The sequence below is a fragment of the Rattus rattus genome, chromosome 9, assembly GCF_011064425.1.
Source record: "Rattus rattus isolate New Zealand chromosome 9, Rrattus_CSIRO_v1, whole genome shotgun sequence".
NCBI classification, from domain to species: Eukaryota; Metazoa; Chordata; class Mammalia; order Rodentia; family Muridae; genus Rattus; species Rattus rattus.
Window position 1 is genome coordinate 47,849,745 of NC_046162.1, and position 24,656 is coordinate 47,874,400.

The 24,656-nt window shown below is 50.1% G+C and overlaps 1 protein-coding gene across 1 annotated transcript in view; it reads right to left on the reverse strand.

The window, feature by feature from the left end:
- The window catches only part of Ntn1 (netrin 1), a 67,935-nt gene that overhangs the window by 41,613 nt on the left and 1,666 nt on the right, over window positions 1–24,656 (reverse strand). The window contains exons 3-4 of the mRNA XM_032914167.1: window positions 8,731–8,880; window positions 5,023–5,076 (exon numbers count right to left, since the gene is read on the reverse strand). Coding sequence (XP_032770058.1) covers window positions 5,023–5,076; window positions 8,731–8,880 — 204 coding nt within the window. The remainder of the gene's footprint in view (window positions 1–5,022; window positions 5,077–8,730; window positions 8,881–24,656) is intronic.

Here is a 24,656-nt window from a genome sequence, read left to right on the forward strand (position 1 = left end):
TGACCTTTTGACAGTTTGGGTCTTGCTCTCCCTAACACGGCGGGGACCTCCACTTCCTTCTGCTCCTCAGTGCCCGTTCCAAACTTCCATCCATACTTTTACTGCTTCACTTATTTTTGCCTGGCATTCCTTCACTACTCCGATTAAAATTCTGTTCCGGTATTACAAAAATGACGAGTTCTGCCCCAATTCCACCAGGCTGGACAGAAAAGCTGACAGGAGCTGAGCAGCCTCACCTCCACCTCCACTGCCCTGGAATCCTTGCTTCTGTTTACAATGGGAGGGGCCTCGTGCAAGTGTCCTACCACTGTGCTTTACGCTCGGTTCACCGTTCACATTCGTACTCCGAGACAGGGTCTCCCTCATTTGTTCAGACTGGCTTTGACCTTGCTCTATGAACCAAACAGAACTTGAATTGTGATCCTCCCACCTCAGGCCTCCAGGTAGCAGGACTGCAGGCCTATGCCTCCAAACCCAGTTGCTTTTGTGGTTTTAATTCCTATTGGGTGTCCACCCTTGAACCAACGGTGCCTGAAGTATAATCCCACCACAACCCCTTGCAACAGGAGATTCAGTATAAGTTACATAGAGAAAGAAATGTCAAGAGATCAGATCAGTGGGGTCCTGTGGCCCTGAGCCCAGGCTGGCCCACTCTGCAAATCTCAACTCAGTTTCTTAGTAAAAACTAGAGGCCACCCCTCCCCCAGTGCATACCTGTTGGCATTTCGGGCAGTGTCCTCCAGCATTCCAGCTATGAGATCTCTCTGGGCTCTCCTGAAAGGCTACCTGGTACCCTAGAAAGCCACTTGGCTCCACCCCAGAGCCACTTAAGTGCAGCAGAAAGCCCACAGAGGACCCTAAATGTGGTGGAAGCTATGAAAAGGCAGCTAGGGAATCAGGGTGTGGGGGAGGTGGTGGACCTTAACCCAGGGCTAGCTCTCACAAGCTGTCTGAGCCTTGGGAATGAGGGAGGTCAGCAAAGGTTGCTCTTTGATGTTATGGGTTTTAGTGGCTCTGGTGTGGTGGACTCTCATGGTCTCTTGAGCCAGCCCCGCATGTCTCTTCCCTACTCAAGCCTCAAGGATTCCAAATGGGGTATCCTGATTAGCCACAGGCAGGAGGGTCCTCCAAGGAAAGCAACTCGTCCTGCGAATGAGCCAAGGTAAGGCGTGTCTACCATTGTGGCCCACGTGCCTCAAGAAGAATTACAGGTAGAGCTGCCGTCTGAGGCAGCAGGAGAGAGAACAGGTGTTTCTGCAGAAGAGGAAGTTCTAGCGGGAGCAAAGGCTCCTTCCTGCCTAGGGGCACTAGGGAAGGAGCACACGGCCCGCCCCTTCCTGTTTAATGGGGGAGAAGCTGTGCTTCCAGCAATATTCTCAGAGCCACTGAGGACGCTGGCAGATGCCTAACTCCAAACCCAAGCTCCTCCCACTCACCCAAGTGACCCCATAAAAAGTAAATCACGGCAGGTCAAAAATGCCCAGAGCTCCCACAGAGCAGATCTCCTCTTCCGGCCACCAGGATGGAGGTCCCTCTACCCAGTTACTAGATGTGTCCCAGGTCACCCCTATCACCTTGCCTGGGAGCAGTAAAGAACATTCTCCAAGGAAGCTGGCTCTCCAAGGGCTAGAGTTCAGGGTGAAGTTTCATCCCTCAGCTTAGAGAATAAATCCACGGCTTATTAATTCTCCTCTTTGATGTGACTTAGTTTCCACAGGTGATCTGAAAGGGTCTTCACTCGTTGTGCGCATGCACAGGACCTCACTTCTGAAGTGCCTCCCAGCCTCCAGCTCAACTCTCAGCTTAGCCAGCCAGTCCCTGTGCGGTAGGTCACCTAGGTCAACGCAAAGGCCAGCTCCAGAGTCTTAGCAATGGCGCCTGCTTGGCAGAGCATGCAGGGCAGGCTGCAAAGACTAGGCTGAGGCTTCAGGCATTGCCCCAAGTCCCAGAAGACCTGCTTTCCCACTCCCTCTTCAAGAGAAGCACTGGAGTGGTTCACTTTCAGTCATTGTTTGCTATGGCTTTAAATGAAGAAACCACAGTCGCAAAACCAAAGGAGCCAGAAAAGGTAATCAGTTAAGGAAGACTGCTAAGACGTCTACGGGAGTTTGGGGGTGGAACCTGGCTCAGAGGTAGGGCTGGAGTGGGCGTGGCTCAGAGGTTTTAGCGGTGGGGCGTGGCTCGGAGGCGTGGCTCGGAAGTGAGGCTGGAGTGGAGCATTCCCCTGGCCTCAGGCTTGATCCCCCAACATCACAGCTGTTTTCATCTCTTGTCCCTTAAAGCCAAGAACCTTCCGATGCTTTACTGGGTCCATTTGTGTTAGAAGGTTAAAAAAAAAATTACAAGAAACCCAAAGTCAAGTTGCAAGGTCTAGAAAAACTTCCGGGAGACAGACCGTTAAAGTTCATCTCATCCTTGGGCAAACTGTGTATCCTGCCTCTGCACAGTCCATCCAGTGAGTCGACTCAGGTGTATCAGGTCAGATGATCACGGTATAAAGAATCAGATTTGGGGGCTGAAGAAATGTCTCAGTGGTTAAAAGCATGGGGCACTCTTCCAGAGGACCCAAGTTGAATGCAGGCACCCACTTTAGGCAATTTACAACCAAGGCCACAGAGTCCAATCAGTGCCTTGCTCTAGACTCTGCCATACACAGCACATACACACATAGGCAAAATTCCTTTTTAAAAAGAAGAAATGAAATTCTGGAGCTGAGGAGATGGCTCAATGGAGAACAGCCGTAGAGTTCAGATACCCAGAACCATGTGAAAAGTGGGCAGACATGGCAACTGCCTGTCATGCCAGCCCTCAGAAGGCAGAGATGGGGGATGCTCAGGAAAGCTGGTTCACTAGACCAGCCAGAAGTGGAGAGCTTTGAGTGCAACAAGAGACACTGTCTCTAAATTCATTAATTAATTAAAGTGCAGAGCAGTTAAAAAGATACCTGTAGCCAACTTCAAGCCTCCGTACAACATGATAATACATGCATACGCACACACACACACTCACACACACACAAACACCCAAATATACAACAAACATAAAAATAATCCAATGTCCACTGTAACATCTTCCGAGTTCAAAACTATTATCCCCTAATTTTTATTTTAATTAACTAATTAGTTGGTCCTGGAGATTAAACCAGCAGGCAGAGCATGTGCTCAAGTGAACTCAGTATCTGACTTAATTTTTCATCCAAAAAAAGAGGGGGAGAAACCCCTGTGTTTGTTGTGGTTTTTTTTTAAAGTATCCTTGTCCTCAGCAAGAGAGAAGAGTTCTTTTGTTTGTGGTTTTCATGAGACAGGGTCTCTCTGTACTGCCCATCTTGTCCTCAGACTTGTAAACACATGATCTTCCTGCCTCTCAAGAAGCTGGGGAGAACAGATTTTCAATTTTAAAAGCTCAGTATAGAAAACAACAGCTTCTGGCCTCTGGAACAAGGCTGTCAAGGGTGGTGACTTGGGGATTTCAGCCTTTATACTTCCAGTCTGGCATCTAGCACCCAGGCACTCACGATGGCGTCCCTGGCCTTTATTACCCTTCTCCTGCCAGGGGTTCAACCAAGGGTACTAGAAGCCTCAATAACAGCCCAGGACTGAGTTATCTTGGACTATTCCCAGTGTGACTCCAGGACTTTCCAGCATGTGTCTTCATAAGTGGAAGCTGCTGCAGATATGTCAAGTCGTAGTCTGTTTTCCCTCAAGCTCCCAGGATACAGCCAGTTCTCCCCTAGATCCAGAATCGGGTGACCACCTGAGTGCCCATGCTCACTCCCAGCTCTCTATAGAGCCACCTAGAGAAGGCAAAGTTCCCAGACCGACATGAGGACCTTCATGTCATTCATTACCACTCCTACCCTGGGACCAGGGTCTCCAGGCGTGGCCCTAACACGGCACACATCCCGTGGGGCTCTAAGCTCCCTGTGTACCCTGAACCAGGGATGTGAAACCTCTCCTCTACCAAGAAGTCCAGTGGATCTTTTCTCAGAATAGCATTTTTTTTCCTTGAGGCTAAAACAGTCTTGATTTTCTATGGTGTGAAAACAGCAGGCCTCGAGTAGCAGCCATGCTCTGAATGTGTTGTGAACAGAGGAGGTTGGATCTGCTCCTTCTCTTGTGATGCTGGGCAGCAGCAGGGGGCTCCGCCCACTCACCCCAGGATAGATCATGGCTCAGCTGTGTGAGGACTGGGTGCTATATTTGCTACATTTTACAGCCCTTCTCACTCACAATAATCCTATCCAGGATGTCACCCCATCCTAAGGCAAGGAGCATCTAACAGTGCATAGGAAGATACTACTGAAGTCCAGTTATCTGAGCTCTCCCAACTTGGCGGTACAACCGTTCACACGTGTGCTTTCTTAACGACAGTGGAAGAGCATCTGTCAGTGGGTATAGGAATTCAGGTAGCAGCCAGGGGCACACACTGCATCTTGTGGCATCGGCACTGTGAACACAGCTATGGCCAACTATGGTAAACACATCGCAGACACTGCCAGCAGTGATGGCTGGCACCTACCTTTGTCACGAAGGAGAGGCTGGGTCTTCAGGTAATAGGTGGGTGTGAAAATGAGGTTATTTTCCCACGTTGAGTCTCAGAGCTCCTTAATTCTGACTGTGGCCCAGTACCCAGGCACTCCTTCCCCTCAACCCCCACACTAGACCCTTGCTCTCCCCAAACCCTGGAAGGCAAGGAGTCCTTGGCCCAGTATTTGTGAGGTTCTGGCAACTTCTTAACTTGCAAGGGCAAGGAGGGCAATTCCACTTTCAGGGTTCTTGGCTCTTGGCTCTCTTAAAGCATCCTCTACCTTTATTCTTAGGAGAAGAGTTATAATGAAGGGCCTGGTGGTTCCTTCTTCTTCTTCAGAGCAGCTGAGGGGACCACGAATACAAAACAGAGCCTTGCTGGCAGTGGGAAGGGGTCAGAAGGGCCTGGGCCTCTCTACCCCCAACCCCATATCCCCAGTCATGTCCCTACTACACAGCCAATGTAACCCTCAGAAGGTTAAGGGGATTGTCTCACCTTCAGGTTCTTCCACGCTGCTGGCTGCAGTGGTGGGTGGCGCTACAGGAATCTCTTCATGAGGTTCAGAAAAGGGAAGAGAGACAAATGGGGAGGAAGAGTCATTATTTTTGTCCTGGGAAAGATAAGGGTCTCAGAGAAGACGCTTCCCGGTGTTTAGCTTCCTCCCCCATACCCACTTCACAGCACAGCTCAAAGGATCAAAAAGGGAGAGAAAGGGAGAAGGGGAAGCTGGCAGCAGGGTCCCAGGGACCCTGGGCACATCAATGTGTTCTCCTGTCCTCTGGGAAGGAATCTCATGAGTCCCGTCTGTTAAGGAGGGTCAGGAGTAGGGGTAGTGGGAGGGTCTGGCAGTCCACACAATTATCTTGTACCCAGGACCTGACATGATGTTCATCTCAGTGCTGCTGTCCCAGGGTCCTCAACTTGGTCCTGCCCTGGGGGTCCTCAGGCTCTCTGTTCATCATAGTATGACTGCCTGGGCCTTGGTCATCTACAACATTAACTGTACAGGTGAGAAGGGTCTAGAAGCCGAGATGGTATGTGAGGGGCTAGGGAGCCTACCCTTGGTATCTGCAGCCTGGTCCTAGCTCCCCAGGGATCCTCTCACATCAGCTAAGGCCTTTTGTAGTCTGCTGGCTTGGATGTGACTGAAGGAGGTGTGGCTCATAAAGGCAAGGCCTTCATTTTGACTGTCCTCTTCTACCTAGAATAGCAGCTCATCCCTTGTACGTCTTGTACTCTTCCCTGCATTCCCGCAAGCTGAGGAAGTTCAGCCAGTCAGCTCCATTGATTCAACCACCAGCTGTCAAAAGTTTGGGCTTCCTCTTTCTAGACAAGACCAAACCATGGATCCAAAGTCACTCTAGGGAAGCGGTTCTCAATTTGTGGGTTGTGACCCCACAGGGGTTACATTATCATATCATATTATATTATGATATCCTGCATGTCAGATTATGATTCATAATAGCAGCAAAAGTGCAGTTGTGAAGTATCAATGACGATAAGTTTATGGTTGGGGTCATCCCAACATGAGGAGGTGTATTAAAGGGTCACAGTCTTAGGAAGGTTGAGAACCCCTGCTCTAGGGGAAGGAGCACACAACTGTTGGTGAGTGACCTCCAATCCTGTCTGTTGCCAGCATCTGACTGTGGTGTCTTTCCTCTGACCTTAGATTCTAGACACCTAGAATCTGAGGCTTGCCCCTCTAGGATCTGTGTCTCCTAGAGGATCCTGGCTTTGTGCCTTAGGAGCAAAGGCAGACAACAGTCCACAGTGCAGGGCAGATTTGCTCTCAGTGACTTTATTCACACATCTCAGGTGCTCAGTCACAGCAGCTCATTAGGAAGCTGGACCTAGGACCAGGCCCTTCCTTAGCACTAAGAGGCTAGGTTGATCCCAGCAGAAACTCTCAGGAAGCAATATCTGAATGACCTGGTCTGAAACTGAGGGTCTGCAAATTAGTATTCACACTAATGGCCATGGTGCACACTGGACAGCCAAACTAGTTGTCTAAAGTGGAGAGGCCCACACACGGCCCATGGCTCCCCTAGCTCGGACAAAACAGAGCACAAGCTTTCTAAGCACTGGCCATGTAAGCACCTGGGGCATCCTAGAATGGAGCCCAGATCAACTGTTTCTGTGGAGTTGGGGGTGGGGCAGGCAGAGGAGGGTTGTACTGAATGAACATCAGCCCTTCCTTTTCCAAAGCAAATCAGAGTGAGCAGAGCATGTAAGAGGGCCCAGGCGCTGGCTGGCTTGAAAGATCACTTCATGATGTTCTTTCCCCTGGGGGATTAGTTCTTGTCATTCTGAGCAACCTGACAGCTGAGAGAGAGAGAGACAAAGACAGAGACAGACAGAGACACACAGAGAGAGACACACAGAGAGAGAGAAAACAGAGAGAGAGAGAGAGACAGAGACAGAGACAGAGACAGAGACAGAGACAGATAGAGAGAGAGAGACTACTCACCGACAGAACAGGTTCCCAGAGGCCCAAATATGCCTGGCTTTCTAAATGTTTGTATCATAGCTTTGTGGGTGTGCAGAAAAGGGGGTTTCTATAGGCTGTGAGACTCGTGATTGGATGCCATAGTGGGAAGGATTTCTTTCCACTCCTTCCTCCGAATGCTGGGGTGAACCCGAGGCTTGGGGTATTCTAGGCATGCGTACTTCCACTGAACAACATCCGGTCTACATCCCCTTTCCACCTGCCATACCCTGAAAGGACATCAGGAGTGCCTTATGCTAGCACTGGGTCATCTGCTGACAGTACACCCACAGGGACACTCTGACAGAGACTCCTGATTCATAAACTGGTCAGAATCGCTGTCAGAACCAACAGAGCTGACCTGTTCTGAAGCGAAGGCCACACAGAGTAGGACAGATAAGCACACACAGAGAGACAGGAGAGACGTGGGCTGTCTAAGGTTCCCACCTACTTGAGGCAGGGATGAGTGTGACTTCTATGAGGAAACTCTAGGACTCGGAGGTGGCTCCTGGCATGAAGTGACTCCAGGCACTGGCCCCATGCCTCCCGGGCTGTTCTGAGTCCCCATCACTAATCAGTCATAGAGACTACCAAGGGACTCTGAGACTCTCAGAAACTGAGACTGACTGACTTCTGAAAGGGGCCAAGTAGTAAACATTTCAGGCTGTGTGGGTTATAGTCTATGCTGCAGCTAGGCTATTAAACGAAAGCAGCTGCAGACAATATGTCTTTTTCTTTTTCTTCTTTTTTAAGAAATCAATTCAGGGGTCTCAGTATGTAGCCTAGGCTAGCTTCAAACCTTCTATCTTCTAGCCTCTGCCTCCCAAGTGCTGAAATTACAAGCTTACACCACCATGCCTGGCGACTTTGTATGCTTTTTATTGTGCCTTGAAATAGTATCCTTCCTTTGATTTGTGTTTAAATCATTAAAAAGGTACAAGGCACCGTGCCATGCAAAAAGCAGTCGACAGCCAGCTCCCTGGGCGGAGCTGGCCAAGCCTGCTCTCTAGAGAATCCACTTGGTTCCTTGGACTCTAGCTTGTTTGCTGAGACTCTCTCCTGCTCCTCTGCCTTGGACGTCCCTTCTTGGCTTGGACAGCCCCAGCCAAGGAATCACCAGAATGAGGCTGAACCTGGGTTAGGCCTTTCTTGCCAGCCAGAGCTCACTTTCTGCCCATGGTCACAGTAGCATGACCCACCAGATGCAAAATACAGAGACCCTTCAGAGCCAAGGCCTGAATGACTGACCCTCTCTGTGTAATGCCTCTTTGGGACCTCTACCCCACTGCTCTATTAACCCTTCATAGGGACCACAGGGACCATGCACAAGAACCTAAGTAGCTTCTCTCAAAGGCCCAAGGCTTTGGTCTGCTCTTTTCTGAATCTGCAGCTGTGTCAGGCCCCCATCCCCACTGGGTCTAGGGTAAAAGTACCACAGAGGGGGTCAGGCTCATGCTGGAGAGGAGTCTTGCTGTCCAGCCTGGAGCCAGTAATCCACTCAGTACTCGTAGGACTGAGAGCTACGGGCAGTCTGGCTTTAACACACATAGTTACTTCTGAAGAAATTTATGGCTTGGAGTCTCTCACCAGATCTTACTGAGCACCAGTGAACAAAGAGATGTCCATTGGCAATGACTAAACCCACTCACTGGACATGAGCAACCCGTCCCCACAGGGTCCCCCATCCCACTCAAGCAGACACAAGGGGACACACATACTAATGCAAGGGGCGATGGGGGAGCGGCTCTGCTGGTAGCCTTTGGCACAGCGGTTGCAGGTGATGCCTGTCACGCCGTCCTTGCAGGGACACTGGCCGGTGGTTTGATTGCAGGTCTTACCAGCAGCACCCACAGGGTGGCAATCACAGGCTGTGAGGAACATAAAACAGAAGGATCAGAGGGGCACTGAGTGCCCTTCCCACCCAGGCCTGTCCCATGTACCCTACCCCAGAGAGAAGAAAAATGAAAAAGAACAGGTTGGCCTAACCAAGCTCACACATGTTCTAGAAGTTCTGAGATGGAATGCCTACCTACCAAGAAGTGGGGAACCAAAATCAAAATGGACTTATGTCGAAGGGTTGCTTGAGCAATAGAAGAGGGGAGCCAGGGAACCCCTTCAAAGCCCTGAAGGAGGGTGGATACTCAATTATGGTATCAAGGAGTGGAAGTGGGGGGCAGTGCTGAAGGGTAGAAGGCTTCTCTTCCAGATTTCTCTGTAGGTTCCTGGGTGGAAAAGACTCTGGAGCTGATGAAGTTCAGGGATGCTGGCCAGAGGGAGGCAAAGGGAGGAGGTACCTGGGATGCTGTCCCCAATTGCTCAACAGCCAGATGCCCAGAAGCCAAGCTTCTAGGTCACTAGAGCACTTTACCTTAAAAGAGTAACCACTGAACTGGTGAACTGCCTAGGGGCCTCCCAGGAATGGAACGGTCAAGCTGGGAGTGAAGCAAGGCCAGAGGCCACTGCATGAACATTGTGACCCTCCTGGTTTTGAAGAGTGAGCTCTGGTGGGTAGCCCCACATCCAACAGCATCCTAAAGCTCCCTCACCGTGTTCCAGTCATAACACAGCTTGACCTTTAGGGGAGATCTCTGCCACCACCACGAGGCTCCAAGCAACATCTACCCCCGCAGGCAGAGGCCGTCAAGGCATCTTACTAAGTTCTTCCCACCACCTGTGCCTGAGCAGTGGCTTTGCTGGGGAAGGAACAGGGTAAAGGAGGCAGTGTTGTGCCTGTTCTTGCTTCAGGAAGCCCAGGAGGGCAGGGCTCCCCTGCAACGCAATCTGCAGTCATTTCAACTCATACCACAAGCTGCTTTGTTGCTGTCCCCAAAGGGGACAAAAATATCTAGGAATATAAGTGAGATGTGAGATCCCAAAAGATCTAAAGTAAAAGTCCCCTCCTCAGTACAGCTGGCCTTGAGAAGGCAGCCTCTCCCTAGGCCTCCAGTCTGGGAGTGGCTGTGAGGTGCGTCAGGAAAATGTGTGCATTAGAGCCGCCTGCTCCCAATGCTCAGAAAGGAGAGTAATATGAACTCATGTTCGCCCAGTGGTGTCAGAATATGTGAAACCATGGGGAAGCACCAGGATGAGGAAGGGTCTGGGCCTGACAGAATGGAGGACAGAGGGGCCTGGAGGGCTGGCAGCTTGCTGACTCCTGACTTGGTATCTCTGAGAAGCCCTGGGGCTGTTCCCCATCTTGCCCTTTCTTGGAGTTTGACTCTGAAATATCCCTCATAGATCTCTAATATTTTTGAGCATTTATTATGTGTGGATTGTGGTGTGATTCTGAAGGCTGTGGATGGTGAAAATTAGGTCACCAGGGGTGGGTCTGCTCTTGGTTCCGGTTTTCTCCGCTTCCTGGCTCATTCCCCATAAACAAGCTATCTCAAGTTCAAACGCATCCTGCACAGCACGGTCGCTTTTGCCTTCATGGAGGAAAACCCTCTAAGAGCGTGAGCCAAACTCAGTCTTCCCTTGGGCTACCTTTGTCACCAGTGTGACAATAAATAGTTAATACACCATTGTAGATGGGGAAATGTCTTGGTGGCGCCATTGTCTCCATCAGTGTACCCTAGATCCAAGTCTGTACCCTTTTTAAAAGTGAGTAGTAAGATCCAGTCTTGATGGCCTGTAGAAAGGGTGACAGGGAGGAAGAGCTGGCTGCAAAGGACCTTTGACCTTTCCCTGCGGTAGGAGTGATATGGACGTGCCTCTCAGTGGGCCACGTGTGAACAGGGGACCACAGCATGGGATCGCAGGCATGAGCCACAGATGTGCACACAGGCATATGGGGACACCAGGTTCTCGGGCCAGCTGACCTCTCCTGGCCCACACCGTGACCATCCTCCTGGGATGCTGATGGAATTCAACTGTGTGACAGTAACTCGTGGTTCCTTGGAAGAAGGAACCCAAGATTACAAGCCAGATCACACCGAGACACCTGCACTGGCCCAGAGTGTCTTCCACATTGGTAGGAGCTGGCCCAGCACAAGCTCTGGATGGAGGAGCATGGAAGACTATACATGAAGCCCTGTAAGCTGAGACCACATCCACTTTGGCTGGCCCAGTGCTGGCAAGGCCAGGGACTAGATGAATTCTGTAAGGTCAGCTCATCCTAAGGGTTCATCCTTAGCTTGGGTGTAAGCTAAAACTTGCTGCTGGGTTTCCAAATCTTTCTCCCAAGATTCTGTGGGAAGCAAAGCCATGCATCTGGTCTAACTGAGGCAGCAGTGTGGTGTATACGCCCCCAGTCATTATCTATGCACAGAAGTCACTAAAGGGTCACATGCAAGCCACGCCACTGTCAGAGCGTCTGCCAGCAGAGGTACACCAATGAAGGCTCCTACAGACCATGCCAGCACACCGGCATCCTCTTACACATACCCCGTGGAAACAGTGTGATTGTCAGAGGACAGGGCACAGGCTAGTGAGACCTGAGGAGAGAGAATGTCCAGACCCCTCAGCCTCTCAGGACACCCCTCTGAACTTCTGTCTCTTCAGTAGGGAAATGAACTCTGCCCTGTTTCAGGCACTGTGAGGCCATGGTGTGGCCCAACACCAAATGCAGCCAAATGCAACCCAATAGAGATCCACCCTTCACTCATTCCCGATGCCCAGGCAAATGGCCCCAGGGTAAGACTTTTCCCCACAGACTGGGGGTTGGGAGGAAGAACGGCCCAAATTGCACCCTCTGAGCAAAGGGTGGGTTTTAAGTGTGAGAAGAAAAGCCAACAAGAGGCAGTGCCCTTGTGGTAAGGTCCTCTACAGGGGTGTGGTGGCTATTCTTGTCTGTCAACTTGACTACCTCTGGGATTAACTAAAACCCAAACAGCTGGGTACATCGGTGAGGGATTAAATCATTTAATGTGGGAAGACCCCCTTCCAGCCCAGACCTTTGAGGTGGGAAGATACACCTTTAATCTGGGCCGTATCTTCTGCTTCCAACCTATTTAAAGGAAATGGAAGAAGGAAATGAGCGCTCTCTCTCTCTCTCTCTCGCTCTCTCTCTCTCTCTCTCTCTTTTTCTCTCTCTCTCTCCCTCCCTCCCTCCCTCCCTCCCTGCTTGCCTTCACTCTCATGGGCAGGTCCATCCCTTTACTGGCATTAGAGCCTACTACTTCTTTGGGAGATTCATATATATATATATATATATATATATATATATATATATATGATGAGATATACTGAAGACCAACTGGGGCATCCAGCCTCATGGATCCAGTAATGACTAGATTCTTGGACCTTCCCTAGGTAGACCACACAGCTATTGTTGGAGTAGCTGGACTATAGTCTGCAATTCCATTCTAATAAATCACACACACACAGAGACACATACACATAGATGCACACAGACACACACAAATACACAGAGACACACAGACACACACACAGAGACACACGCAAATACACAGAGACACACAGACACACACACAAAGACAGACAGACACACACACACACACACACACACACACACACACACACACACACATTCATTCTGTAAGTTCTGTGCCTCTAGAGAACCCTGAAGAATACAATAGGGAAAACAGACTTCCAACAGCCTTTGTCAAAGAGAGAGAGCCAGGACCCAGGGAAGCCTTGGAACCTTAGGAAGAGAAAGTCAGAGGCTGTAACTCCTTAGCCTGTAAACACAGGCACAAGGTCATACACATGAGTACATGCACAACACACAGATTCACACATACCTACACTCACACAGTGACTAGCACACAGCAGGTTGGTTTAAGTGCAGAATGAGGCAGGGGGAAGGGGCCTTTTACTTTGGGGCTCCAATGAGGGGTGAACAGAAAGCTTTCCTAATTTTTCTGAGAACATGACCCAGGCTGGAACATCCTCTGTCACAGGAAGCCCTCCTGGTGACTCCCGTTTCCCTGGAAGCTAGCCATGATTTTTATAGGGAAGTCAACCCCTTCCATGCAGTCTACATGGGGCAGGCAGCACCTGCTCATGGGAAATAGGACCAGAAGTTTTTCCATGAGGAGAGAATGTGAAGGAAGTGTGGGTCCCTGAGAACATGGCAGGATCAGGTTTCCCACGAGTGTAGCTGGCTGCAGAGAACCGAGGCCTGTGTTTGTGCTGGGTCAGCAGACAGGGACAGACTGCTCAAGAGAACTCGAGTGGTTTCAGATAGATGACAGAGGACCCAGGCCTCGCCTGTCCCTGCCAGAGACTCTGAATTAGTACCCCTTCTCCCTGGACTACAGGTGGCTTCTCTGTAAGGGCAGCGGTCTACACCTTCCTAAGGATTTTGTCTCCATGGATCTAGAGTGTAGACCTTAACCTCATGACTGCTGTTTATCACAGTGTCCTAGGTGGGGGCAGGGAGCTGGGATTGTGTTGCAGGGTGCCCTATCCAAACACCCACTAGTACTGTGCCTGGACCTTACCAATGGAGGGGACTTCCAAGAACTCTGGTATAGTGGGATGGGAAGCGCCTGGTACTGACCAATGGCTTCCCACACCCAAGCATGACCCTCACCTTCTACTGAGTGTGCATAAGCAGAGACCAGGCCCTTCCAGCAGCTCCCGGGGCCAGCTGGGAGTCTTCTGGGGCTCCTATGGAGAAATCTGTCTACTTTTCCTGGGTACCCTGGCTCCAGGGAATGAGATCCAGTGGAGCCTCAAGAGGCATCGATCTACACACAGGCTTGTGGGAAAGAGAGGGGCTGGCTGAGCACTGGTCCCTTTGTAATTGGGAAACAGAACAAGCACAGCCTCTGTCCTCAATCCAGACATGACCTGGCTGTCCCCTACGCCCCCAGGAGCAGAGAAAACTTACTACTTTGGCCTCGTGTTAAGGATTGACTCACATGCCAAGCCCCTGGGATGCATACTCTGAAGTCCTAACCCCAAGTGCCCATGCATCAGACAAATATGAATCCTTTGAAGAGGTAATTATGGCAAAAATAGGTCACTGGAGTAGGTTCTAATCAATGACAGGTGTCCTCGCACAAGATGAGGTACGAGGCGGCCATAGAGGAAAAGTCCGTGTGAACACACAGGATGAGGGTGACCATCTGTAAGCCCAGGAGAAAGGCTTGAAGCAGATCCCTCCCTCCCTCCTGGCCCTCAAAGGGAATCTGCCCAGCTGGCACCTTGACCTTGGATTTCCAGCCTCCAGAGCTGGGAGAGATTAACTATCTGTTGTCTAAGTCGGCAGGTGCACGGCGCTTTGTTCTGGTGTTTCAAGGTGACTAGCACACCTGTGCTACACCCCATACGAGCTCTCTCTCTCCCAAGCCACTTTAAAGAAGTGCCTTTCATCAGCCCACAGAGCTTCTTGTAGCCCAGCTCCCCTGGTGAAGTCACTAACCACCTTTGCTAAGGGGAGAAACCTTCTCTGTGGCAGGTCACATCTCTGGGTGATCTGAGACTGTAGCAAACTGACTGGGTACTTACTAGGGCTTCCATAATCCCTAGGGTCCCTGCCAGCTCCAATTTCCTACAAACCTAGGGATATTAGCAGCCATTTCTAAAGAAGTGGCCAGTAAAGGCCTGAGTAGAGGGCAGTTGGGGTGTCAAGGCCCATCAGAGGCCAGGTGAGATCAGGAAGTAAAACCTTCAAGCAAGAGATTTTAATGGACCCAGTCGCAGAACCTTGACACACACAGTGTGAGTGTGAGTGTGTGTGTGTGTGTGTGTGTGTGTGTGTGTGTGTGTGTGTGTGGTGTATTTGTGGTGGAGTATTTTCTACTCTTGTCCTAGAAATAGAAGGTGCTAGAAAGCCAAGGGCTAGTAGAACCTTTCCCCAATTCAGGAGGCTGGTAGAACCTTTTTTCCACCTCTCAAGCCTCCCAGAGCATAAAGCAATATGCTAGGCAGAGAAGCTATTTTATCTGGAACATCAGGACCCTGGCCCATCAGAGAACATGAGGAACCTCCAAGATTCCCCAAGGAATTGTTTGATGGCAGAGTCAATCAGGAGACCACAGGGCTTCCAAGACCTGTAAGGCTCATTCACAAGGCTCATTCACTAGGGGTTGCACTGTTAGCTTTTTATCAGCCTTGGTACAAGAGTGGACGATATAGGAAGAGAGACCTGAAAAAAATGCCTCCATCAGATTAGCCTGCAGGCAAACCTTGGGACATTTTCATTATTTATGGGGGAAGGGGGTGTCCAATGTGAGTGGTGCCACCACTGGGCAGGTGTTCCTGTGTTGTATAAAAAAAAGCAAGCTGAGGGGGGGTTGGGGAAGCAGTGGTAGAGCGCTTGTAGGGAAGCGAAGGCCCCTGGGTCGGGTCCCCAGCTCCAAAAAAAAGAACAAAAAAAAAAAAAAAAAAAAAAAAAAAAAAGCTGAGCAAGCCATGGAGAGCAAGCTAGCAGACAACACTACTCCATGGTCTCTACTTCAGTCCCTGCTCCAGGTTCCTGTTCTATTGGCGTTTCTGCCCTGCCTTCCCTTCACAAGGATTGTAAGCGTAGAATAAAAGACTCTTGCCCAGGTTGCTTTGGTTCATAGCGTTCATCCCAGCATTAGAAACCTCACTAGGACAGGGGTATATCGTTCTAGAGCAAGACTGGGCTGTATACCTGGATGTGGTTCCCAAAGGACAGAGAGGTAGGGAGGGTTCTGTGGACTTGTGGATCAACTGACCTCTTGCTGCTTCAAGATCAGGAAAGGAAGGAGAAGGGTCCATGGAGACAGATAGGGTCAGCATCTTCAGATAGCACAAGAGGCAAAGACTTCCTACATCCCTATACCTCTTGCTCATGTGTCCAACCTGATGGACACCCTGTCTCCTACTGCTTAGAGGATGTACAAAGTAGAAAACATTTGTTGGCTACAAAGGACTGTTCAAACACTCATGCCTTCTCAAATTTCCCAAAGGAGGTTGTGGAGCAACCAAGAGAAGACACATGCCAGAGATGGGCAAGGTGGCTCAGGCATCTTGCAATGCTTGGGGCATAATGTGGAGGAAAGCCAAGCAGAACAAGAAGGTGATGACTCGGAAAGGGCAGGGCAGGGGATCAAATGCTCAGAGGTGGGTGTGGCAGCTCTTAAAGATTTCAGAGTTGTGAGGGAAATGGGGACAAGAAGACAAGACCCTGGAACGGTGTCATAAGCTCTTAGTCCGTTTTCTGTTACTGTAACAAAACCACCCTGAAGCTGGTTGCTTTAAAACGGTTTTCAGGGCATGGAAGCAAACACCTTTAATCTCGGCATTTAGGAAGCTGAGACAGGAAAGTCAGGAGTTCGAGGCCAACTTTGTTTAAAAAAAAAAACAAAAACAGAAAGAATGAAGAGAAAAGAAAAGACATTTTTTTATATTTAACTCACCACTTTAAAGGCTGGAAGTCTAAGATCAGGCAGTCCCATTGGTTTGTAAGGGGACACTTGCTTGGACCACATGGTGGAGAGGAAGAACGGGAAACAGGTATGTGTATGGATGCATGGTCAGACAAGGAGCCAGAGAGACAGGAGAGCCAGGTTTACCCTGTGTTCCTCTGTTTGATTGTGCAGAACTGAACCCAGGGCTGACCCAGCCCTAAGGGCCAGATTCACTCTTCTTAAAACAATCCACTGTCACAGGAAACAGCGTCACTAGAGACTGACATTAATCCCAGGGTGATGGCCTTGATGACACCATCACCTTCTACTAGGCCCTGTCTCTTTTTTTATAAGAATGGTTTTGTTTGTTTTTATTATTCATGAGTTTATGTGCATTTCATGCGCACAGGTGCCCACAGAAGCCCGAGGGGGTCAGATCCCTTGGAACTAAAGTTATAGGAAGTTGTGAACTGCCTGCTGTGGGTGATGGAAATTGAACCCAGATCCTCTGGAAGAGCAGTAAGTTCTCTTAACCACTGAGCCATCGCTCCAGTCCTAGGGTCTACCTGTAGTTCACACCTCCTTCGAGGTGATGGTGCACAGGCCTTTAATAACAGTACTCGGAAGGCAGAGGCAAGAAAGTCTCTGAGTTGTAGGCCAGGCCAGTCTACAGTGAGATCCAGGCAAGAATTACGCCAAGAAAACTTGTCTTGAAAAACCGAAGGGGGAAAACAAAAGATTCAAAACCTCCTAACATTGCTACACAGGGAATCAAGTTTCCAATAGTGGACCTCTGGGGACACACCCAAGCTACAGTTCTAGAGAAGGAATCTGACCCATTGTTACTGTAATTACTTTTTGAAGATTTATGTTTTATGTATATGAGTGCTCTATCTGCATGTACACCTGCATGTCAGAAGAAGGCGTTAGATGGTTGTGAGCCACCATGTGGTTGCTGGGATTTGAACTCAGGACCTCTGGAAGAGCAACCAGTGCTCTTAACCACTGAGCCATCTCTCCAGCCCCCTGTTACTGTAATTTGCACAGAGTAAAATTCATTCCTTTTTTTTTTTTTTTTTTTTTTGCTGTGCACTTCTATAGATTTTTATCACAGATGCCAGTTCTAACCATCAGCTCCATCAGGATTCAGAATTGTCCAGCTCTCTCAAGAATCTCTTCCTCTGGGGTTGGGGATTTAGCTCAATGGTAGAGCGCCTGCCTAGCAAGCGCAAGGCCCTGGGTTCCGTCCCCAGCTCCGGGGGGAGGGGGGTGTCTCTTCCTCTGCCCTCAGCCCCCATCCGGCCAGCTACACCTTTTGCAAAATGTCTTATCCCGAAATTTTACAGTATTTACAATGCAAATGGGGTTGCTGGGTAAGTTGTCCGTTGAGCCTAACCTCTTGCATGTCGCCAACTGAGTTTGAGGTTCGTCTGTGGCAGCATGAGAATCAGTTCGTTTCTCTGCTGTAACGCTACAGTCTTCTTCAGTGGGGATGTACCTACTTTATCCGTACATCCCCTGACACACCCTGAGGCTGTCTCTAGTTAGGAGCAACTGACATAAGACCGTTATAAATGTCTGCATAGGTTGTTTTGTTTGGGTGGTTTTTGTAGGACCTACATTTTCATTTCTCCTGGAGAAATGCCTGTGAGCAGGATCCTGGTCTGAGTCTCACCACTGGGCAGCTCTACCATGTGGGATTCCCACCAGCAGTGTGTGGTGGCTCTGCTAGGTCCTTGTCCTCGACAGGCATTTTGAATTCTTAAGTGGCTTATATTTCTTATTATCGATGAGAGGGATCTGAGTGTGATTTCAATTTGCATTTCCCCAGCGACAGCTAATGTTTCACGGATTTATTTGCCACCGGTCCTTCCTCGAGGAAGTGTCTGTTCAAATATCCTACCCACTTTCAACTGGGTCATTCGCCTTCTGGTTGTTGGGCTTCGAGAGCTCTTCCCACCACGATGCTCACCCTTGACCGGATAGGGAACCTATGAATACTGTTTCTCCATTGTGGCTGGCCTTGCAGAAGGAGCTTCTGTAACTGCAAACCCCTTGTCACTCTCATCCTTGGTTTTACGTTAGCCTTCTGTGCTTTGGGGATAGGACCTACCAGATGCCAGTAAGAAGGCCCTGACCCACATTCTCTCCCTTCCTCCTGACCAAGGGCTCAGCAAGAGCTCGGCTGCTTCTTGACTTTAGGGCTGCCTGCACTGTTCTCTCGTTAGGCTTTCTCCTCACACCCCAGTCTCCTCTAAACGTCCCACCCCAGGGTCTCATAGAAAGCTTCCCCTCACTGACCCTCTCTTCCAACTGTTTACTTCTTCCACATAACTCAGCTTATCTTATAATTAGCTTCTTTTTCTCTTTTTCCCGTTTCATCTGTTCTCTGCATCAGGAAGAAAGAATGAAGCAGGGGATGGGAATGCCAATCCACTCGCATCCTGGGTCACAGCAAGCTCAAAGGCCATATACTCCATGCTAATGGGGTATGGGGAGCCCGTGGTGGATGCCCACAGATAATCCCCAGTCTTCACTTCAGCTGTCTGTGCCAACCTCCTTCAAGCCAAGAGCTCCTCTCCTCACAACAGTTGCTCACAAGGCACTGAGGGATAAATGGTTTAGGGTAGAGGGCCTTGCTTTTCTCTGACACTCTCAGATCAAGGTGCAGACGGCAGGAAGCACATGAGGTGGGGAGCAGGGGAGGGGAAACCCATAATTCTAAACTGGATTATGCGACCCGCTGTGATCTGCTGAACAGTAGTCTTCCTGCACCTGTTCTGCAGAGGAGGAGAAACACACGGGTCCTTAGCATGTTCCCAGAGTGCCACTGTTGCCTCAAGGGCGCACGCAGGCTTAGCCTGGGAGGACAGCAGGTGGGAAGGAAGGTCCAGCCCAGGCACTCGACCTAGGACAGCTACAAGAAGTATAGTGAGGAACAGCCCAGGCTTTGGGTGGACTGCATGCTGGAGTGTGGCCAGGCAGGCAGCCCTCAGATGCAGCCTAGTCTTCCAAGTGGCGCTTTCAGAACTGTGTCTGGCCATATACAGCTGTCCCCACCTTTGCGCTGAGCCTCCACAAGCAGCTGCTGGGCACCTCCTTCCTCTGGGCTCATTTGTCATTTGCGCTTCTGAAGCATGCAAATCCTTTATAGACAGTGTGCAACCCCAGTGCCAGGGCACATCCCTAGGATCTTGTCCAATCCTGTGGGAATCAGCCAGAGAGTCTACACAGGGGCTGAGACCTTTGGCTGAGAGGCCAGTTACCAAATGCTACATTCCACACCAAGAGCTGGGCAAGCCTAAATGGATAGGACATGCCCGTCAAATTATCACCTAAATAATTATATTTGTACCCGTAGATTAGTGAGCTTTGGTCAGAGAGGATCTTTTTGCAGCTAGTACCGAGGACTGCAGAGACGCCTATCTGGCCTTAGTGCTGAGAATAAGAACTGTTAAATTCTCAGCCGTGGGAGGGACTTCTCTATCACCCTCTCTGTGGCTCGGGGATCTCCATCAAAGATGGAGCAGAGAGAACGTTAAGAGCTGAAGGAGGGAGCGCAGGAGGACAGAATGCTGTCTTTAGAGTGTGCCACTGAGACTGCACCTTTGATTCCACCACGGTTGTGATTTATGGCTCAAAACCCAAGACTGGGCCTGTCAACATCCCATCACTGGGAGAAGTCAGGATGCCCCTGAACCACCCCACTCCTCCCCCCACCCAAGACATACAGGCAACTTCAGTAACTAAGGGGAGGGGCTCACAAGGCTCCACCCTTCCCTGAGTTATACATAATTAATGGTTGTCAGGGAAGGGAGAGAGATTTTCTTCAGCAGTACAGCCATTGGTAAGGACCCTAGGCTCCTGTAAATACCCCTCATACTGAACCCTATAAGCAGCCCTAATGAAACCCATTGGAAAATCAATAAATAAGGACAGAAAACGAATAGCAAAAGAGCTGCTTTGGGTGCTTACTGACTACTGCTACTGCTACTGTGAGGGTTCTTGTGTCTTGTGTCTGTTCACAGTGGTCATACAGGTCATACAGGTAAATGTATGCTATGTGCCTCATGTAATCCACACGGTGACTCTAAGAGACAGGAGGGATCCTTCTGCCCAGCTCCAGACAGGAAGCTGGGTCCTAGGGATGGGCCCTGGTACTGTGGTTGCACACTGTCCATAATGGATTTGCAAGCGCAAAGGCTGAAACTGTGAAGCATGCCTCACCCAGAAGTGAAACCTGAGCCCTGACTGGAGCCTGGACACCAGGTCCACCTGACATTCTGTAGCAGAAACCCCAAGGAAAGACTGTTTCCCAAGCAAATACCCTCAACACTCTGACTGCCGTGCCCAGAAGCACCAAGAACTTAGGGAACTCAAAGATCAGGGTCTTTTCTAGTCAAGCACTGAGAACCCCTGGAATGTCCATGTAGAGAGAGTCTAGGAACGAGAAAAGGCAGAAGGATAAGGACACTCACACCCAGAGTGGTAGAGCTAACTAGCAAAGACTTTTAGGGAGCGCTAGGCTGAGGGATACCGTTTCCCCATGGTATACTGCACGGGGTGAGTGTGAGTCACAGGATCAAGGACACTTGTCATTTGTCCAGACGTCTGAACAAAGTCACCCTGCCTTATTTCCTGGCCCTTCCTAATCACAAACACGCTGCTCTAAAGAATGACCTCTGTCGAATCAAGGAGAGGTTAAGATTTTTGGCTCCTGAAGAATAGCAGGTAGAGTGTGGAATGTCAAAGTTGAATGGGACTCAGTGGCCAGAAACCTGAAAAGGACTTCACAGGTAAGATGGCCGAGATGTGCAGACTGTATACATGAGCCACACCCGGAGCTGGAGCCTTGACTCTCACGTCTCCAGGAGAGCATAGCAAAGCTAGGGCAACAGGGTCGTGCTGAGGTAAGCTCTTCCTGCCTGCAGGATCGGAGCTGCCTCTTTCTCTGCTTGCAAACTGGAGGCCACTTGGTGTTCAGGGACCTTTGTGCCTTAAGGGAGAGCTGCAGGGAATAGCCATTGACTATCTTCTTGCCTCAGGTAAAAATTCTTCTCCCTGAACCCCCCAAATTATGGCAGAAAGTGGTAGAAGGGACACTGCCATCGAGTTGGGAAGAGGGATGTGGGAGGGACTTCGCTCTGCTGAGACTCAGAGGGCCAGGTCTAAACACACATGCACACAAATGACATACATGTCTCACCCGGCAAGATTTAAAATGAAAAGAACTTTAAGTGCCCCTCCAAGTGTTCATCAAAAGAATCATAAAACATCTGAACCCATCAATTAATAATCTCTCCCAAAGGAATGAACTGTAGGGCCTAGACCTCCCTTGGGGACTTCCTGAATCCACCGCAAGAGCAACCTGCCACCTTTATCTCATATACGCCAACCCCTGCCCTAGCAGTTCTCAGCCTTGGAGAGCTTTTCCAAGGCCAGTTTGACTCCATCTCACACAGACACATTAATGAAACCAGAATCCCCGGGGTGGGGCCCAAGTGGCATTTTACAACATCCCAGGTAATTCTCACACGTCCCCCCACAAGAGTGATGAGTTGGGAAAAACATGCCCGTGATGACAGGAAGGGGAAAAAAAATCCAAAAGATAAATAACTGACGGGAGAGGGGAAGGAGAATTCCATACAGTGGCCCCAAGAAGCCAGAGGAGGCTGGACTGGGGTTCTCGCTTCTCCCCCTCCCCCAACCCTTGGCAGAGCTGCAGGAATAAAGATCGGTGGGAGCTTTGCTTCAAGACTGAACTGCAGGCTTGGTGGGCGCTGTCTCGTGCTTCCCTCCCACTAATGATTGCATCTTCCCGAGGCTCCCCAACCGCCTTAGCAGCCTTCTTTCAGCCACATTCAGCGAAGACGAGAAGGGGGCAGGGCAGTGAGCGGGAAGAGCAGTCTGCTGCTCACTGAGATGGAACGAGGGCCCTTTGTGGTGGGGAAGCTGGATGTGGTGGTTAATTTCTTAATTCTCATCACAATTCGGTTCACGGGAGCCTCCTGGAATGTCTTTATCCATCACAGATGGTTTGGGAAAATGATAAATTAATATTGTTATCAATGGAGGCACGGCTGAGATGGTTAAATAGCCACGTCTTCTTTGCAGGCTCTAAAAAAAAGAAAGTGCCTGCTAAGTCCATAAAGAAGTCAGATGGTAAACAAAAACTCCTATCTTCTGACAGATTCCGGGACGAGTATCATTCACAAACCATTTTGCGGAGAAAGGGGGGAAATTCATCTCATCTGACTTTGTATAGGACAACAGACCACACCATAATGAGGCTGGCCCAGCGCTGTGAAATCGCGCTGAATAGCTGAGAGTGCAGCGGCCTGATCCCTGGGCATGTTTATTACAGCCCTTTGTATGCACCAACCCTGCCAGGCCCGGTTTGCTCCTCAGCTAGGGGAGGGGAGAAAGACCCCAACAAATTTGTTGCTATGAAACTTCCCAAATGGGGAGACTGCACAGTAATGTTTGGAATCAAATGCCCTTGCTCCAAGCTCTTCTTGTCTGGGTCCACCCCTGCCCGACACTGAACAAGGTCTTGAGCCAGCCAATCGCCAGCAGTGTATGGGTGGCCTCGGGCCCCCTGCCCGGGCCCCTCCCAGGCCCTGAGAAGTCAAGGGGTAAAGAGGGCCCCACGGCCATTCCCAAGCCAACTTGGGAGTTGAGCGCCAGTTGTCCCAATTCCTCTGTGAAATTAGGGTAAAGCAAAGAAGTGAAGCTCTTCCTGTGAGGGCCTAGCATGGGGCTCCTCCAGGGTACATCAGAGGCTGGGGAAAGAGATCCCGACTCCTCGAAGAACAAGCTGTCAGAAGAGTACAAAACAGCTTGCACGCAAGGAACCATTGCTTAAACCATGTGGCCCTGGAGGACAGGTGGTGGAAGAGGGGTAGGTGTTTTCACCAAGAGATGCAGAGACACAGCCTGTGAACTGCTCCTAAAGGTACTTCCTGCCAGGATCACCAGGGTAATTTTTGGCAAGAGGATAATTCAGAGTTCTCACAGCTCCTAAAGAGGAGACACTTGGGGAGGAAAGGGCACGAGGTAGAGACCTAGACCTCTCTAGGGATTCCTCCTCCACCAATCAGATGGCTACTTCTGTCACATTTTTTACCCCTTAATCAGAGGAGAGCCTTCTCCCCAATCTTGAGGCAAGGCCTTTATTCACACCATACCCCTCCTCACCAATCAGGGTGCAGGATCTCGCCCTCCTTCCTCACCAAGGGGTGGGACTCCTAAATCACTGCCGTTCTTCCCCACACTCTTTCCATTCTCTCCCTGACCAGGATCCATCTCGGTTTTCCCTCTCCAAGTTATTCTTGGGTTCCCACCAAGGCTGGGGACAGCTGATATCCAGGACTGCAACTGAAGACAGCCACCAGGGCTGGCTCCAGCTTTTGAAGGCACAGAACCCCTCCTCCTGCTCTGTACCTGCCCCACCCATAGCCCCAGCTGGCAAAGGAAGCTGAGCACCTCTACCCCGGAGGCGAAAACCAACCAGGGCAGGAAGTAGACAGCATCCTTCCTCAGGGAGACCCTGGACCTTCCTGCTCCCAGGTACAGGACTGCCCACTGAAGTGGCTAACACAGGTTAAAGCTCTTGGCCAAATGGCCAATAAATATGGGTTGGTCAGCTGTTTGAGATCCTAGCTTTCATTTCTTCTGTAAAAGAGGCAGCAGCCACTTTGGATAAAGGCAAAGGAGTTGGACAGCTTTCATCTCTGTTCTCTGAAGACCCCACAACCTCTCCCTAGCCTTGCCCTGCTCTTGCTTCCAGACAATGGAGAATATCCTTGGACTTCATTGCCTGGGCCGCCTGCCCATCCTCAGGGTCTCCTGGAGCAGTCTTTCCTGAATCTGCTTTTCTCTCTGATTTGGAAATAGCCCCCGCCTCCTTTATGTTCAAATTCCCTTGGCAACCAGCAAAGGTAGCCAATGGCCAAAGATATGGAAGGAGGAGGGGCTCTACATCCCGAGAGATACTTTGCTCATCTGCACATGAGGAATCCAAGAATTCTCTCTCAGAGAGGAGTCTGAAGAGCCAGTGGGGTTTCGGTTGCTGTCGTTTGGTTATTAAGGAAGCATCTGTACGAGCAGAAGTGGCTCCCTGCTCAGAAAGGCACAGGCTTAACTGAAGCTCGTTGTCATCTTTGCATAGGGAGCCTTGTATTTTCATCTTGCACCGGATCCCTCAAGTCACATACAGTCACCTACAGTCACCTACAGTCACCTACAGTCACCTACAGTCACCTACAGTCACCTACAGTCACCTACAGTCACCTACAGTCACCTACAGTCAGTGGGCACATAGACACCCGACCTGTGGTGTATCTGTGGTTAGGAAA